At 42.4% G+C, this 15,220-nt stretch overlaps 1 protein-coding gene across 4 annotated transcripts in view; it reads left to right on the forward strand.

Moving 5' to 3' along the window:
• ESRP1 (epithelial splicing regulatory protein 1) overlaps positions 1–12,658 on the forward strand; it is a 33,358-nt gene extending 20,700 nt beyond the window's left edge. For 2 of the 4 annotated variants that reach the window (XM_080580610.1, XM_080580608.1), the window contains exons 13-14: positions 1,094–1,262; positions 10,434–12,658. In XM_080580610.1, the coding sequence (XP_080436736.1) occupies positions 1,094–1,262; positions 10,434–10,524 (260 nt within the window). In that variant the 3' untranslated portion in view covers positions 10,525–12,658. Of the gene's footprint in view, positions 1–1,093 lie in introns of all 4 variants that reach the window. The other 2 variants (XM_080580609.1, XM_080580611.1) reach the window with 2 other exon arrangements.
• The last annotated feature ends 2,562 nt before the right edge of the window (positions 12,659–15,220 follow it).

Below are 15,220 nucleotides of genomic sequence, written 5' to 3' on the forward strand. Positions count from 1 at the left end.
CTCTCTCTGCACATGTATTATTGTTTACGGTGGCATTTCTAAGAAACATTCTCTAAACCCTACTCAGAGCTCCCAATCTGACAGTGAATTTCTTGGGTGTGGTTCCTCCTGAGCTGTGAGTAGACCTTCAGCTAATCTTTAGGAGCTAAGCTTTCCAGATGACTGGCACTTCTTGCAATGCAAGATTCATCCAAGCGGGGATCTGCAGTATGTGGTCCTACGTGTGACATATCCCAGACAGGAGCTCCTGAGAGCTCCTAGGACAGGTTCTTGAGTAGAAGTCCCAAAGTTTGGGATTTCTTAGGTGGCAGTGTTCCTATTTGTAAATACAAATGCAAATGATGTATTCCTCAGATAAGCCCTTCCTCCTCTGTCACTGCCCCATCCCACAATGCAGTGAGATGCTGACTGTTGCTTTAAAGTAAGCTTCTGTGTCATTTATTCAGGGCTATTTAAAACTTTCATATGTTCACTGTTACGGTACTAGAGAAGAAAAGTGGGAAGGAAAGGAAAGGGAAAGGAGGCAGTTTAACTCTGTTTCATCAAGAGGTGAGGCCTTATGAGGCCCTCACAGCTAAGTGCAGTGTGTTGTTTTTCTGTTTTTTTTTGAAACTGAATGTTAATGTGAGAAGCTGCAAAGTTTTTGTCCACTCTGCTCTTGGTCAATTGAACACAGCAGTTTGGGGGATAGGGAGTATCAAGATGGAAAGGCGTCCTCTGCCCTGCAGAAAGTTAGGCAGATCTAGGGCACTGAAGTTTCCTTTAATGGAGAAGTATCTTAATGCGCCTAGACAAGAAATAATATTGTCCTCATCAGAAAGAGACCCTGTTCCCAGAGTAAGTGGTGGTTACTGACTTTTGTGTTACTGACCTTTGCTTTTGACTGGGGGGTAGAAGGACACACTTTAGTCTTGCAGTCAGGCCCATAGCAGCACCCCAGCTTTATTTTCTGTGATGAGCAAGCAAATGAGAAGCTTTTGAGAGCTCCTTACTTACTGCAGAGCTGTTCAGCTAATGGAGTTCATATATGTGTATATACACACACATGCTGGGATTTCGAAGGTCTTAATCTATTTTCCATTTGTCCCTTTAGGCCTTTCACCCCCTTCCTACTCCTTTCCGGCTCCTGCTGCAGTTGTGCCAACAGAAGCTGCTCTGTACCAGCCATCCATGCTCCTGAACCCACGAACACTCCAGCCCTCCACGGCGTACTACCCTGCTGGGGCTCAGCTCTTCATGAACTACACAGCGTACTACCCCAGGTAAAGCAGAAGAGAAAACCAAGCAGGAACAAAGAAGTCTTCTTGCAGCAAATGCACAAAGCTCACAAAAGAACGTTGTCTGTCATGCTAAAGGCTTGTGCTACAAAGAACAGCTTGTTCAGGGAAACAATTTCAGGATATCTAGGGATTTCCCAAGTTTTAGACTATTTCAGGTAGTGATGATTACTTTTTTTTTAAACAAGTCGCACGGTTACAGTGGGAATTTTGTGGTTTTGTTTTTCTCTCACATGCCTCTTCAACTCGTTAGTTTGCATTGTTGTGCCCTTGGTAGGAATTGATTATGGACACTCCTACCTGGGTCCACAAAGAAACCCTTGGCCCCCTTTCAGAAGGGGTGGATTGGGGTCTTGCCCTTATAACGGTTCCTGAAATCCTGCCTCTTTGTTTTTGTAATAAAGTAACATTTGACCTTTATGGTGAAAATTCTGTTGTTTACTTATTTATGAAAATATTGCATTGAAACATATGTGCATTGAATGCATATGTGAAGCATGTGCCTTGAAGCATACGTTCTCCCTGACCTCATGAACACCTCTTGTGAAAGGCTTTTGGCTCTTCTGCACATACTACCTGTCTTCTGCAGAACAAAGACTCTCGGTACCTCTTGTTCTCTGCAGTCACGAGGCCTTGGAAAGAGCCATGTTCCCTATAAGCCATAAACTGCTCCTCATCTGTCAGGGAACCTGAGAAAAGAACACCAAGTTTTCAATCAGGTTCAGGCAAGAGCTTTTTATCTCTGGAGAAGGGTCCAAATAGCTACTTATGGAGTTGTTGAGCAGTATGGACTCTGTAGCACCTGTAAGATAACCAAAGTTTTCTAACTACTCAAATTAAACTAAACCAGTATGTCTGTGAGCTGCCTGTTTTTTCATTAAAATGTGTTTTTCACTCAAAGTTAATTTCTATAATGCTTTCATGTGTCTTATGGTTATGACATGTTACCAAACTCAGCCTCTTTAATGTAAGATCAAAAAATAAAAATAAAATTCCAGAACTTGCACTGGCAATATAAAACAAGTTTCTCAATAATAGCTCTTACATCATGAGAACACAGTACCATTAATAGTTTGGTATGACTGGCATATTGGGTGTCTTAATCTGCAGTGGCTAGCCTATAATTATTTTACGCATCGAGCTCGACAGAGACCTCACTGAATGGGATCCCACACGAATCCCATCAATGTCTGCTTGAGCTGTGGACATATGTTGGTTACAGACTGATCAGTCCCAGGTCAAAATATCCTTTTTGTATGCCTATCTAACTGACAGCAATTGTTCCCTAAGAATAGTACAGAATTATGTAGCAATTCTTATAGCAATTACAAGTACCTGTGTTTGGTTTTTTAATGGTAAAATTTCTGGAGTAAACTTGGCTTCTTTCCATTTTATGACATCTGTTTGCTATTTGGATATTGCTTTTATGCCCAATGTAAATGTTTGATCTACAGACAATTTCTACATGACTCCAATAGACATGGTGATCTCTTGTAGCTGATATTTTGTTAGAGAAATGAGTTTTATTTTATCATGCAAGTTCCCATGCTTTGTAAAGAATGCAATGAGCAATTGGGTCCCTTTCACATAACAATCAGAACTTTTAAGTGGAGTTTTCTGGTTCTGAAATTTAATTCAAAAAATGTTAAATGTGCGGTAGGAAAGAGCAGGGTACCCTCTGTACTCAGTGGTGCATTTAAATGCACATACGTGGAAAAGCAAAACTGATCTGGCGGCTAATGATCAGACAATGGCTCATAAATCTATCTAGTGAATATTTATGGCAATAAGGAAAGTTTCTCTGACCTGCTGCCAAAATGTTCTACAGCCCATGTTTTGCAAGGTCGGGTTGCTTTAGAATAGCCAGTTCCTTTTTTTTTTTTTCACACAGTAATTAACCTAGGTGGCAGGGTTGGGGGAAAGATTGTTTTGGTTTTCTTGTGTCTACCAGAAACCCTTTCTTTATATAACTTTTCTTAATACTCTTCTAGCTTTGCTGATGAAATATGAGGACATAATAGCATAGAAGGCATCCATTTCTTTAAGATAGCTTTAGTGAACTACCAATGAAAAGGAGGGAGAGCAAGTTATTCGAGATCTGTCAGTCTTTGATATCTCTGTTCAGCTTGTAATTATTATCTGGCAACGTGTTCTGACAGCAAATCAGTGGTCTCTATCTCTGCCTAGTCCCAGGCTTTTGAGAAAAAGAACAATAGGATTCATGGGAGGGATGGGTTTCTTTCCTTACCTAATCCTGGATAAATAGGTGCACTAGTTGTCATGTGCATGTATGTTGCAAGTAATGAATAGCTGCATTACTTGGCAACTGCTAACAGGTACTATGGAAACTTTAGCATACACAAACTTGAGAGTTACTGCTATGGGGTTTATAGCTTTAAAATAAACTTAATTTAGTGCATTTGCTCAGTTCTAATGCCATTTTAATCAGTTCTGAGCAATGCTTTTAAAACCTCAAGTTTCTGACAAAATCCTGAATTGTAGAAACAGGTTTAATTATTTTTCTTCAATATTTTGATGAGTGAAATGGAAGGAGGAGGCTTGTGTTCAGTGAGTAGTGTGCTGGTGGGACTTGTTGCCAAAAAATGACATGGAAGCTGAAAACTGATGCGGGTTCAAACAGACTGAACAAACTCAAGAGCAGGAAATTCATTGTCAGCTAGTGAATACGCAGAAACCACATCTGGCTCAGGAAGTCCTTGAACCCAAAATAACTGGAAGAATGTTTTTACGCCTGGTGTCCTACGGTAAACGATAGTGTTATTGAACTAAGTTGGGAGGGAAAACTTGTTTGTTAGCATCTTCGGAGTACTGTTTGTCTTGAGAGATTAGTTCTGCTTGTGAACGTGGGTCTCTTCCAGAGAGTGTGGTTTTATTCCACTGTGCTGGTCTAATGGTGGCTAAGTTTGGGTTAAGAAGTTATTTCCCTGTTGTCAATCTATGTACAGCTCTGTTCATTTCAGTAATTTGAGTTTGTCTCTTTATGTGGTAGATAAAAAAAAAAAAAAAAAAACATGATTCTGGCACTTCCTGCATGAGGAAATCCAGGGTAATATGTTAGTGTTATCACCTGTAAGCTTCCACCTCTTTCTGCTATGGATTACTTTTATCTATACACTAATCAACTTGTGAAAGTATTTCTCTATGTGCATATTGTGTGTATACGTATTAATATTCCATATATGCATACGTAGATAAAAAATGACTTTTTCCTCCATAACAACCACCATGGAGAACAAGTGAGGCTTTTTTGTAACCTTGGCCATTGCTTAGATCCATGTTAGAGCACAACTACCAACCAGTTTAAATTAGCACAACTAGGAAGTTGGAACAAGTGGGCCAGATCGGGAGTGCTATCAGCCAGAGCTGCTGCCGGTAGCTTTGTTTGCATCTCTCTCTGGCTAACCAGGATCACTTGACAGAACTAGGTTAGATAACAACCATATGTATATTTGGCTTTGGAGAGCTGTCACAGATGGAGAGCAGTAGTAGCCAGAAACAAAACATCGGCTTAATTGTACTGATAGTAATACTCCAGACCATGGCTCTTACACTGCAGCACTTTTACTTTTTTTTTAATAAGCTTGTCAGGGTGGATTGCAGCTGTAGGGAATGGGCTAGCTGAGGATAAAAGCCTGCTGGTCAGTTGCCGAAATGGAGCTCACATGTTTGGATCATGTGGCAGAATCTGGGACTCTTCATTAACTACCCTTGCTCATGGCAAGTCTGTCTCCAAAATCCACAACGGATTTGTCAAAATATCCTGCAGAAGCTGAGCTTTCCAGTTAGTGGCATAATCTTAGCACTGGAATCATTGCTTCTGGGGACACCTTGATGATTCGCTTCTGAAACCAAAGGTAGCTTGTCAAGCATTGGATCAGCAGGGGTGCCTTTCTCTACTTTGGAGAGAGAGTGCATTAGCAGGGAAGGTAAATTGTTGCACACCTTCATAGGTTGTCATTATCCCTTCACTTATAGGCTTTAATGAGTCAAACTGTCTTAATATCTGAAAAGTATCAGAATGGTAATATCTTGATATGAAATTACCTGTTGATCAAGGTAACAACATTATTTTAAGAACAAACTTAATTAAAAAAAACTACCTTTTTTCATAGTTAATAACACTAAAAAAAAAAAAACTCCTGCTGCTGATAATGTCCAAGACCTACTTATCCCACCAAACCAACCACCACCATGGATGTCAATGGAGGGTCTTAGAAATCCAAGTTCCTTTTGTTCACTTAGTGCACTGAAATTAGTTGATGTTCAGCCAGAAGGTGACGCTAAGAACTGCTGACTTTTCCTCTGCTATCTAGTAACTCATGTGGATTAGTATGAGCGATTAGTTGATATTACAGTGTTTGTGCAGGCTAGATACAGAGATCAGTTTGGGGGTCGTTCTTACTTTTGCATATTTACAGCACCGTTGAGCAGTAGGGAGAGTATCCTGTTGCGCCTTGAGGCGTGTGTGTCTTACATGCAGATGTGTTTTCTTAAACTTCACTTGTGATGGCAAAGGGATCTCAGGTAATTCAGGGTGCAAAGATACGTTACTAGACGCTTCTCTTTACTCAGCAGCAGCCACCTTACGCCAGGGAGTAAAGTCCCAGCACTGCTCAGGGCAAACTAATGCAGTTTCGGTGGCAGCCAACGCTTCTGGTGTTCCTTTTGCTTGCTGTTGTCGTGCTACTGCTGCCTTGTACGGACGGGATGCCGCACACAGCCGGCAGGCTGGTTAAGTGTACGTTGAGTTGGCTACTTAAATGTGGGGATGGCATCTGTACCTAAGGAGCTTTTGGTGTTCCCAGAGGTTGAGGTGGGTTGATCTTGGCGTAAGGCTCCTTAAAGTTGAAAACTTTGTTCTCAGCAGGCCTCTTTAAACTTTGTGATATTTGTGCATGATTAAATGACAGTCATGGGGATCTCAATGTTTCTATTTGATGAACAGATGACCTTATGATTTAGCATTCTTTACCTTTGCTATTTGTCAAGTTACATGGGCTTTCTTTAAATATGGATAAACATTCCAGTCTTATAAAATGAATTATTCTGGTTATGTAAATACTTCTGCTAATAGCATGCCTTGTTAGTTTTTGAGAACAAAGTACCAGGTTAAAACTTTCAACTCTGGTAATTACACCGCAAAATTTACTAGTTTTGCCTCTCTGAAACTTTGTGTGAACCACTTCTAAAAAGGCTTTATACTGAAGTTTCATTTCCTCCTGCGTTTGGGCTGCTTTCCAGTAATGAACATTATGGGCATTATGCCGCAGGTCCGTGTATACGTGCGCGTTATACCCACGATCTGTGCCAGCCCAAGGAGTAGCTGAAAATCCCTGTTGGTCTCTGAAAAATATTTCCTGTTTATAGGGCACTGGGGTGATCCATCACATTTCCTCGAGGTTTTCTGACGGCTGCTTGGTATTGTGCAGTTTACACTTCAGGTACAACTGAAGATGAAGAAAGTGAATAAAAAAAACAGATGAGTTCTCCAAGTTGTTTTTCACTGCCCACTTCCCTTTCTTGTCTTTCCCAGGACTTGATCTAGCAGTGTTCCTCTGTGTAGTACGGTGAGGGATATGCAGTAAGGCTAACCTGTAATACAGGCCCTGGCCTACAGCACATAAATTAATGTGAGCTGTCAGTCAGTAGCCTGATGAAAGGGTATCTTCAGTATCTGTTGTCACAGAGCAGAAAATAGCTAACGCTTAACAAACCAAAACCTTTTTCAGGACTACAAAGAACAAAGCTAAGGGAAAAAAAGATCTACGAGGAGGGAGCTGAAAGCTGTAGATGGTGTCTATGCATGTACCTGTTCCCGAGAGCAAGTAGTGCTGGGCATGTCTGTGGTTCTCTCAACTGACCTGCCAAATACTTGGCAGAGACCTGAGAAGTTGCTTGGTTATGTATGCTGACTGCTCCCAACTCTCACCTACTTTTAATATAAATCACAGCTTACTTCTGGATATTAGTATTTATTAAACAACTGCATAGTGTGTGTGTGTAGCTATTAGGAAATCAAATGAGAGACAGTGATCCTCGATGTTTCTTAAGATTTTAGTGATGAATGTTTGGAATCCCTTGAGGCACACAAATGTTGTCTGAATGCCAGTATCAACATGTGAGGACTTGTTCTTGCATCCAAAACTGATTTCTAAAGCTTAATTGTGTTTTATTTTGAGAGTCTTTGGAGAGTACCACAATCTCAGAAATATTGATTTGGAAAAAATCCAGTCTGGCTGTCGATTAGACCCAAGAAGGATCAACTCGTAAGGAGAAAAGGCTGCATTGGGAAATGCTTCATCACATTTGATTTCAAGGACTATATTGATATGAAAAGAGCTGAGATCTTGCGCTGCAGCATAATATAGTGGTATGCAGCTTTAAGAATGACTGTAGAAATCCTCTCTGACCCAATGTAAAACATGCCAGTATTTGTTCTTGGTTTGTTTAACTAGAGAACTTAGGCTAGAATAGCTATTTATCTTGGACACTTCTCAGTAAGTGTCCCCATCTGCTGCTTTTCCGTCTTGAAGAAGGACTAGGTCTTTTGCTGCTGTTCCTCTCGGAGGATGTCGCCTTTCAATTTGGGGGAACACTGAAATGGCTGGGGCAGCTCATGTTGTCTTGTATCAGGAATTAGAGCTGGTAGTGCCCTTAGCCTAACCTGGTGCAGAAGCTGTTCACCTCCAAGCTGGTGTTATAAATTAGCAAGTGCTCAGAGCGTCTTGGTGTAAAGCCAGCAGGGATAGCCTGGATAGCTGGAGCTTTAAAAGGATGTCTGACTTCTGCTATAACAGATAAGGACCCTGAAAAAATAATACAATAAATAATAAGGGGGTTGGAAGGGGGAAGGCTTTCGTGGCTTGGTCCCCCAGCAAGAGTAAGGGAGGCAAGGGTACTTGTGTTCAACACCAATCCTTTCCTAAGGCAAGGGTTGTAGCTTTGCTTTGGGGAGGAAGGTTAGGTTGCCTGAAGTGTGTCTTGTTGTGGGTCTGATTTTTGGTGGTGTTTCATGTTGATTTTTGTTGATTTTTAGTTTGCTTCACTGTACGGGGGGGGGGGGAATACTCTGCCTTGCCTCTTCTAAATTAGTTAACAGCAGAAAGCTGCATCGTGGTCGGTTTTGTTGTTGGGTTCCTTGTTTTTCCTCACCAAGAGTTGACTCTGTTGCAAAGAAAAGTGGGAAAGGTCTCTTTCATTGCTTTTCACATGAGTTTAGAAGTTATAGTGCTGGTTTTGTAAGGATTCTAGAAGAATTTAAACTATTCTACCTAAACTTTTCTCTTATGATGTTCTGTTCTTTTATATCAGATGCACAAATTAGCCTTTTTTTTTTTTTTTGGCCAGGCAGCTGAAGGAGTATGTATGAAGACATACCAGAGGATTAATGTTAATTATGTTTTTCACAAAGCAATGCAATTGCAAATAGTCTGGGGGGAGCATCTTGTTCAAAGAATCAGAGTAAAATGTATATTTTAAGTGTCATACGTACATGTGTCTAGCAGGAACCGTAAACGTGAATGGATTACCTGCCATTTTAGCAAAAAGACAGTATTTGCTGGAACTGTCAAATAAAAATAAAACAAGGGTCTGTTACCTAGTTCCACTCCTGTGAAAACTTGAATAAAGCTGGAAAACCTGACAAAGAATAACAAAGCTTCTACTGTCTATAAACTATGAGTGTTTCAGATCTTAGAGAAGTGTATTTTTATTAATCATGAATAAATTATATTTAATATCTTGGCATTAATATTTCTTTAAAGCAAGACAAGGGTCTTCCTTTGTGGCAGTAATCTTCAACCTACAGCAGTTACCAATGACCACTAAAGATGATGTGCCTGAAGAGTCCATGAAATAAAAGTAAACAAAAAACAATACTGCCTTGCTGGCGTTGCCAGCAGCCGTAGCGTGCTCCTTCATTGGAGGTATTTGGCAGGCATTTAGTGGAGAGCACTGGCCTGGAGCTCCCATCAAACAACGGACGGGCACGTCTGCCGTGGGTTCATCTTATTACTGTTTAAATACACCTAAAGCTGTGGTCACGTACAGCATGTTGTGGTACGAAGCTCCAAAGCTGGTGCACTGGGGTCATAAGGTGTCCACTGGATCTTGTGTTTGAGAAGCTGCGCAGTGCACAAAATACTAGAACAGTCAATATACTTACTAGAGATTAGTAGGATTATTAGTACTATGGAAGAGGCACACAGGGAACCATTAGTGCTAAGTCTGGTTTTGTGACAAATTTTTGTGATGATGCTACTCTGCAGCACAAAATCTTAACTTCCCATGGCTGTCTTTCTGACAACAGGCTCCTAAGTGATGCAGGTGATTGTGAATGTCGTCTTCTGGCATTAGTCTAACTCTGCTACCTCATGGAATGAAGAATTATTCATGAAAAAACAGCCCTCCTAGACATGGACAGCCGTTTACTGTTGAAGTAGTGTTAGACCTTACCTGCATTTGCCTAGTGAAACCCCTTGAAGGCCTTTGTCTGAAGGGAAATCATGAACATCTGTACATTGTGTCCAGGAATGGCTCTTGTTGGCTGGAGTTGCTTTTTGTCACCTGCTGTGACTGAGCTATCCCCTCCAGTACTGTGCCGAAGATGACCTAGGGATTTGCAAATAGGGAGAACTGGGGAAGACAAAGCGGTGATGAGAACCTGTCTGTAGGCAAATGTACCTGCTGAAGGTGCAGAGGAACTGGAGAGCTGAGCTTCAATTTACACAGTCAACATAGGCTAACAGTGTAGGGCTTCTTCCTAACCTTTCCCATGCTACAGAAGACCTGTGGGGAAGGTGACTGTGCAGGAGGCGCGTTTGACCCTGCTCTCCAGGAATGCTGCCATGAGACCAGTCAGCCGTGGCTGCCAGAGCCTGGAGCTGGTGGTCTTCAAGATCCTAAGTGTACCCGTGTGTTGTCTTATTAGAGGAGGCTGCTTATCCTAGCGCAGCTTCTGTTGATGAATGACTCTTGATACCATGGTGATGGAGGATTACAGATGTCTGATTATGTAGCCTGAACTTTGATATCTGCCCAGTGCTTTAATAAAGGTTAAAGTAGCGCAGCCAGCTGCTGGCTCTCTCCTGTACTAGTCTGGCTTCTGATTGCTTGTGTCTTAACTTGTGTTTGTAGTATGCAGCAGAGGATGGACTTGTACATGCAAATGATGCGGCCAGGACAGTGTCCAAAGAATGGATTTGCATTTAAAGGTCCCAGCAGTTAGAATTCCTTAGAGAAGGTAAGGATGACAAACCCCAGGAGATGGGTCAGGGGGTATCGTCGTAAGTGCTTGCTTCAGATAAGCACCGTGTTCAGCATCACTTTTCATTTGCTGCCCAGGGAACATGGCTACTCTTTGCTATGTCCAGAATGTTGTACTGATTTGTAAGACCTTGGCTATTAAAGGCACCACTGATCAGATTTTGATTGCTCCAGTCTTGTTGTGGGCTGCTGCTTTGTGTACTTCCAGGGCTCCAAACTCATGCTGCTTCAAGCTTTCAAACTGGGACTGAGAGCCTCCAGAAACATTCAGAGACAGCTCTGAGGAGCAAAGTGTGGAGATGTTACTCTGCTAGCAATGCACTGAGGCTTTTAGAAGCAGGATATAGCATTCATTAGGCAGAATAAGCTACTTTTTTTAGGTAACTGCAAAAATCTAATTTCTAAACCATGGGTTGAGGTAAAATTGCAGTAGTGAAGTAGATTGTGTTCGTATAACTGGCAGCTACTTTCTTGCTTTGTGAGCTTCCTGACCAGACCACTTCAGCCTTTCAAGCTTGGTTTACTTGATCCCCTGTGCAGGACCAGTCAAAGGGTGAAGTCACCCAGAAAGCATTTGTGAAGAAAAATGCAAGTTCAACTGAAAAAGCAGTGTGTTGATGGCTGCACTGTGTGCTTCATCATGTGCAGTAGTCCTAGAGGAGGATATGGAAGTATGCTTACAAAAATGCTTCTGTAACATCTAGTCTTCTAAAAATACCTAGTCCAAGATGTGATAAGACTTCTTTTATACCATTTTCTTTCCTCTACTCCATTTTTCACCTTTTCCCTGAAAAATAACAACAAAGCCCTTTTTTTTCATCCTTCCTCTTTGCTGACACAAAGGCAATGTAGCTCAGGGTAAAATCCACTTTTAGGCAACATCTTCACCTGCAGCTGCCATCTAGTCTAACAGCCCTGCTGAGTGAAGTGCAGCATGTGTAAGGACAAAAGTGGCCATCTCATCTAGTCAGTCAAAAGCTGTTTTTTTGGATGGGTTATAAAGCTTAAACTCTATCCATACAACTGAGGCCATTGTTGGATGCTTGGTAGCATCCCGACTTAAACTGTGCTACGCTGCTTCTCCTCCACACCTTGCCGCTTGTTTCTGCACCTGCACTGTACCATGGTGACCTGGGTCAGGGAAGCTGCACCCATGGAGGAAAGGGTTCATCCTTCAGGCCGTTTTCAACCGCTCTGGGTTGCTGAGTGGGAGGGAGGAGGATAGTATTACCAGCTTGAAGCTGATGGTAAAACTTCACCTTGAAAACTAAAGGCTTGTGGAACAGTGAATGTAGTCTGGTTTGCTCCTAAGAAAAACACTGTTTCCCTAACAGAGTCATTGAAATTCTCCGTATGCAATGTGAAAATCAATGCTTTTGATATTTCAGTAAAGATTTGATTGCTTGGAAATAGAGAAATGAAGATTTGCTTTCATGGTGGGGTTCAGTGACGTGCACAACTCTTTCATGCAGATTCCTCCAAGCTTTCTGGTGTTTTGAACAAATGCAGCAAACCTAGATGGGCATCTTGATCATATTCTCAGATTTACCAATTCTCAAACGAATTGTGCTGAAGAGAGATCATCAGAGCTTTGGAACTATGGACCTCTAGCTTTTTAAGTTAACGCACAATGAACACACACTGTCATCAGACCACTCGGCCCTTCACTGAGAGCACAGATACTGAAATCATGCAATGCCTCGAGGGTTTCTTGTTGTTTGTTTTTTAAGTATTAAGCTGCTCTTAAAATAGAAATAGTTTAGCCAGCACCTACAACCTCTAATACTATACCCTTTGGAGTATGAAAAAAAAAAGCTTTCTTTGCCTAATTTTGCACACACTTCAAACTTTTTTAAAAATGTTTTTAAGGCCTAATTGTGTATTTGATACTTTTATCAAACATTGTTTTCATGTCTTGTACATATTTGTCTGATTGTTCTGTGCAAAAGAAGCCTGTGTACTTCATCATATCAGTTGAACTAGATGTGCCTTACACAGCGCAGAAATGTAAAATTATCTGAAGAAAAAAATTCTGTAACTGTTAAAAAAAATATATATATATATACACACATAAATGTGGGATGTTAAATGCTTTGCCTCTGGTTCTTACCTTGTACATGTTCTATATCTATTTGTGTACTTACATTGAAAATGGCTTACAGGTGCAGCCATCTCCAAATCTCAGGCATGCTGTTTATTCAGAAACTGACAAGCAGTTAACTTCTCTCATGCTGTAGTATTCCTTATTATTTTCTACCCTGCTTAGTATATAGTGATCTCATGTTTTCTGTTGTGAGACCCAGCACACAGTCTCCTTTGAGGGAGAGCAGCATCTTTACATACCTACTATACTGTTATTGGTACTGAAGAATGGAATGGGGGGGATGTTAGGAAAGCGTGTTAGAAATGTCTTGCAAGTGCAAAAGTTACTGCCAAGCAAGATGAAGTGTTTGGCAAATCAACCTGTCTCATTATTTAAGAACGCACAAATCCACAATGCTCTGCTTGGTTATGCTCTCCCCCATCCGCCTCCAGAAGCACGTATACTGGGACGGGTCCTTATTCTGCTTCCCCTGGAAAGCACAGCCCGGGGATGCGCTTGGCTGCTCCTTCCCGTCCTAGAGGCAGGCGCTCAGAGCTGCGTGTGCATTTTAGTCCAAGGCTCTCTAAAACGTGCGGATGGTCCATGGTGGAGAAGCTGGGAGCTGGGACCAGAGTCTGCTGGAGATGCTGAGCTTCACCTCAGGTTCTTTCTCTTGTTCTCTGTGATGCTGCTTTCACCCCCGGCTGCTGTTTTGCTCACCAGTACCTGTGTGAGTGCCGGCTGGCTGCACCCTTGTGCTCCCTCTTCAGCAGACAGAATGGTAGAATTTTAGGACCCTAACTTGTTTCTGTGACACGTGCTACGGTGCCTGGGAGACCACAGGAAACCTCAACAGTTAGGACAATTTTTGTAAAGTGCTCTGGGTAGGGTTTGTATATGTTCCTCTTAAAGCAGTATGTTTACTGGATGCCCAAATGAACAACAGTGCCTTGGTAGCTATGAAAGTACAAGGGAAAAATGGGGGTGCCAAGGCAGAAGACTTCCAGCCAACAGAAGTGATAATGCAAATGAGACTATATCTCATTTTAAAAACTGACATTTTCCCCCCTTCATTTTCTTCCCTTTTCTTGCCTCTGCTCTTTCCTGTGTGCCACCAATCCACGCTTCTACGCTTCTCCTCTCCCCCAAAACCACAGTACAACCCCAGTAATCTAGATTTAAATTTTCTTCTGGGAACCTTCACAATGTTAGAGTCCGATGTGTTTGACTGGGTATTATTTTAAATCACTGTTCTGTAAATGTGAGTATACTGAGCAGGATTAATCGATGCAAAATATTTTTAAAATGGTATTTCCAGCATACCTTTCTTGGAAAACAGTTCTGCCTTTGATTTCGGAGCGCAGTGATAAATTGGCAGTTATGAAGGGAAAAAATTAGCCTACATGAGCCACCCAGGGAATGATGGCAGAACAGAGTGTGTGCAAATTAACTGCCTAGGAGGGCTCCAAGTGTGCAAACACAGACGGTGAATGACTGGATGGGAAGCAGGAGGTCAGAAAACGTTTGGAAGAATATATCACAAACTGAACTCAAGCAACAACAATGAAATGCTCTGAAAAAAAAAAAAAGAAAAAAAAAACAGGCGAACAACACACTGGGTTGCACAAATGGGACATTTGCTTGGAATGCCATTGAAGGTTTTCTGGTCTTCTGTGGAGTGCTGATAAAACTTTAGGAAAAAGTCCTAACTAACAAGTAGTACAAAAATTGCAGAAAGGGGTGGACCAGCTGCCGAGCAAAGAGAAGGGACCTGGAAACAGCTCCCAGGGCCTTGTTGAAGCTCTTGGGATTGCTTAAGTTGGCAAAAAGGAGACAGAGGATAGCTATGGTAACGGTATATTAAAAAAATTGCTATGAAGAGAAAAGGAATAAGTTCTTCCCTTTGTGGATAGGACCAGGAGAGCTGGATTGAGTTACAGGCAGGGGATTAAGGGAGGTGGAACAAACCTTCCCATGCTGGCAATAGTTAGGTACGGATGTAGGCTGCCTGGGGAGGCTGCTCGGTCTCCACCACCTGACACTGGTGGCCGAACACCAACATCAGAGATGATGCTGGTGCAGCTGATCCCGCTTTCAGTCATGATGTGGACGTGAGATGCCTTCTTCCCATCCCCTCCAGTCTTGTTTTTGTACTGGGTTTACGTTGCAAGGTTTTGGTAGTGGGGGGGCTGTAAGGGGTGGCTTCTGTGAGAATCCAGAAGCTGTCCCATGTCAGATAAGGGGCCCACCACTGGCCAGAGCTGAGACAATAAGAGATGTTGTTTGCGCCTCTGTGAGAGCAGATTTAAGAAAGGGAAAAAAAAAAATCTGCTGCACACAGCAGCTGGGAGAGAGGAGTGAGAAGCAGCCCTGCAGACCCCAAGGTCAGTGCAGCAGGAGGGCAGGAGGTGCCCCAGGCAGGCAGCAGCAGTTCCCCTGCGGCCTGTGGAGAGGCCCCTGGTGGAGCAGGCTGTCCCCCTGCAGCCCACGGGTCCCACACGGAGCAGATCTCCACGCTGCAGCCCGTGGAGGAGCCCCCGGTGGAGCAGGTGGATGTGGCCTGGAGGAGGCTGCG

Source organism: Anser brachyrhynchus (assembly GCF_964034855.1).
Source record: "Anser brachyrhynchus genome assembly, chromosome: 2".
NCBI classification, from domain to species: domain Eukaryota; kingdom Metazoa; phylum Chordata; class Aves; order Anseriformes; family Anatidae; genus Anser; species Anser brachyrhynchus.